Raw genomic sequence first — 1,981 nt, 5'->3', positions numbered from 1 at the left:
GTAAGATACATTTCTCCTTACGTGTTATAAACACAATAGTGTGTAATATGTTTCTTTTGACCTATTGATAAGTGATGCACCCTATATGTGCACGTGCATATTCCACCCTCTTAAATATGCATTTGTCTATTTACAATCCAAACAATTGCACTGCACCTACACCCCCATCTTAATAAATGCAAACGTGACCTAATTACAATTTTGCTCAGAACGCTATTTACATGACATTGATGGATCTCCCTTCAGATTGGAGGGTGTAGACATAGCCCACCCATGCCTATAGTTGCCTGGCATGTCCTAATGAATTCAAATGTCAATCTTGACTTACCCCTGATATGTCTTTCTGTCTGTAGATATGGAGCCAGCAGGACAGACAGTGCATTCTGGCTTGTTTGGCTCAGCTTCTGTTGGAGAAGGACTATACTCTGCTGCTCGCCCGCCACCTCCGGCCCCTGATCCTTGACCTGCTGGAGAGGAACGCAGAGAGGATCAAAGCAGATGGCAGGATCAACCATGATCTCCACGAGCGCCTGTGTGTGGCGCTTAGCAAACTCCTCGGTGTCAGTCCCGATGCACAGGCGTAAGTAGTGAACCCTGCATGATCACTGATCATTAGACATGATGGAAAAACACTTCATAAACACTAGCTATTTTTTCCATTCTCTTCTAAGGGCTTGAAGTGGCATGAAAAAACTGCCAATACTCACTTTATATTTTACTCTGTCAGGGTTTGTATTTTCGAGGATTATTATTAATATTCTATGAGAAAGGCCAGTATTCAAGCAGTAGAAAATTATCTCTACTACCGATCAGCACTGGCCCACATCAACCACTACTTCTAACAACCTCTGTTGCACTTTCCTCATTGTCAGGTTTGCTGCGAGGTACTTCAATGATGCCCCTCCAGTGTTCCAGAGGCTCTTCTTCACCAGTGAAGAGTCCTCGTCTGTCCAGTACGGCCCCAGGAGGATGAAACTGCGGGACTTGATGGGCGCTACTCTCCGCTTCCTCCAGAGTGACTGTACCAAGTTCCGAGTCCTCTGGGACTGGAGTGCCTGCGTGTCTCAGCTACTCACCAGCGACGTCATGGTTCGAGGGTGTGTATCTACCTTGTCTACCATTCCCTCAGTATCTATTCTCTCAGGCCCTACGACAGACTAGCGTCCTGTCCAGGAGTGTACTTATACATCAAGCTGCCTCACGCTACAGAAACAGGCTGGATGCTTTGATTGATGTTTTTACAGCTGTCTGTATTCATATGAAGTCAAGCTTAGTGATCTTCTGGATTCTTTCCCGTTTAGTTACACTGCCCAGTGTCTGGCTCTGGTGTCTCACATGACTGATAATCAGAAAACCATCTTCTTGAGAAAGGTGCTGTCGAGTGACGAGATTCTGCACATGAAGATAAAGTACGTACATTTCTATTGGACTGATTTTGAACACTGTTGATGATTGGTGGACGTTGATTGAGATGGATGAATAAAGTTTTTTTGCATGTTATTATAATGCACACATTGTGAACTCAAATGTAGACTTGCATGTCTTCACAGATTGCAGATATGAATACAATGTTCAGTTTATAACCTTTGCTTTTATCGGCTTATAAACACACAGGTCACTGGAGGAGACTCAGCAGTTGGAGGTAGAGAAGGCCCTGGTGCTTGCTAACCAGGGCACTGTAATGTGGCGCCAGGAGAAGGTAAACAAGTTCACCCGGGGCCAGGTGGTGTCAGAGGACCTGTCCCAGACTGTGGTGGCTGTCTGTGGGGTGGTGTTACCTAGGATCGCCCCAAAACAGACAGAGCAGGTAAGACTTCCTATCCTGGTCCCAGATCTGTTTGTGCTTTTGCCTACTCCATTGTTATTGGCAAGCTATTTGGCATGGCAATTCCATTAGTAGTTGGCAGGAGAGCAGAAACAGACTGGCAGCCAGTCTAATGACTTCCTGCTTAGATTTAGAGATTGATTGTTTGTGAAAGAC

General features: G+C 45.3%; 1 protein-coding gene across 3 annotated transcripts in view; it reads left to right on the top strand.

Annotated features, from left to right (window-relative positions):
* Window positions 1-1,981, top strand: part of LOC110529504 (midasin) — a 61,787-nt gene that overhangs the window by 693 nt on the left and 59,113 nt on the right. For all 3 annotated transcript variants that reach the window (XM_036984899.2, XM_036984898.2, XM_090242697.1), the window contains exons 2-5: window positions 354-580; window positions 873-1,097; window positions 1,302-1,409; window positions 1,615-1,807. In XM_036984899.2, the coding sequence (XP_036840794.2) occupies window positions 354-580; window positions 873-1,097; window positions 1,302-1,409; window positions 1,615-1,807 (753 nt within the window). The remainder of the gene's footprint in view (window positions 1-353; window positions 581-872; window positions 1,098-1,301; window positions 1,410-1,614; window positions 1,808-1,981) is intronic.

This window comes from Oncorhynchus mykiss, chromosome 8 (genome assembly GCF_057628025.1).
Source record: "Oncorhynchus mykiss isolate SJ-2025 chromosome 8, ASM5762802v1, whole genome shotgun sequence".
Classification (NCBI taxonomy): Eukaryota; Metazoa; Chordata; class Actinopteri; order Salmoniformes; family Salmonidae; genus Oncorhynchus; species Oncorhynchus mykiss.
The sequence above is the reverse complement of the archived record's forward strand: the minus strand, read 5'-3'. Positions and strand labels throughout refer to the sequence as shown.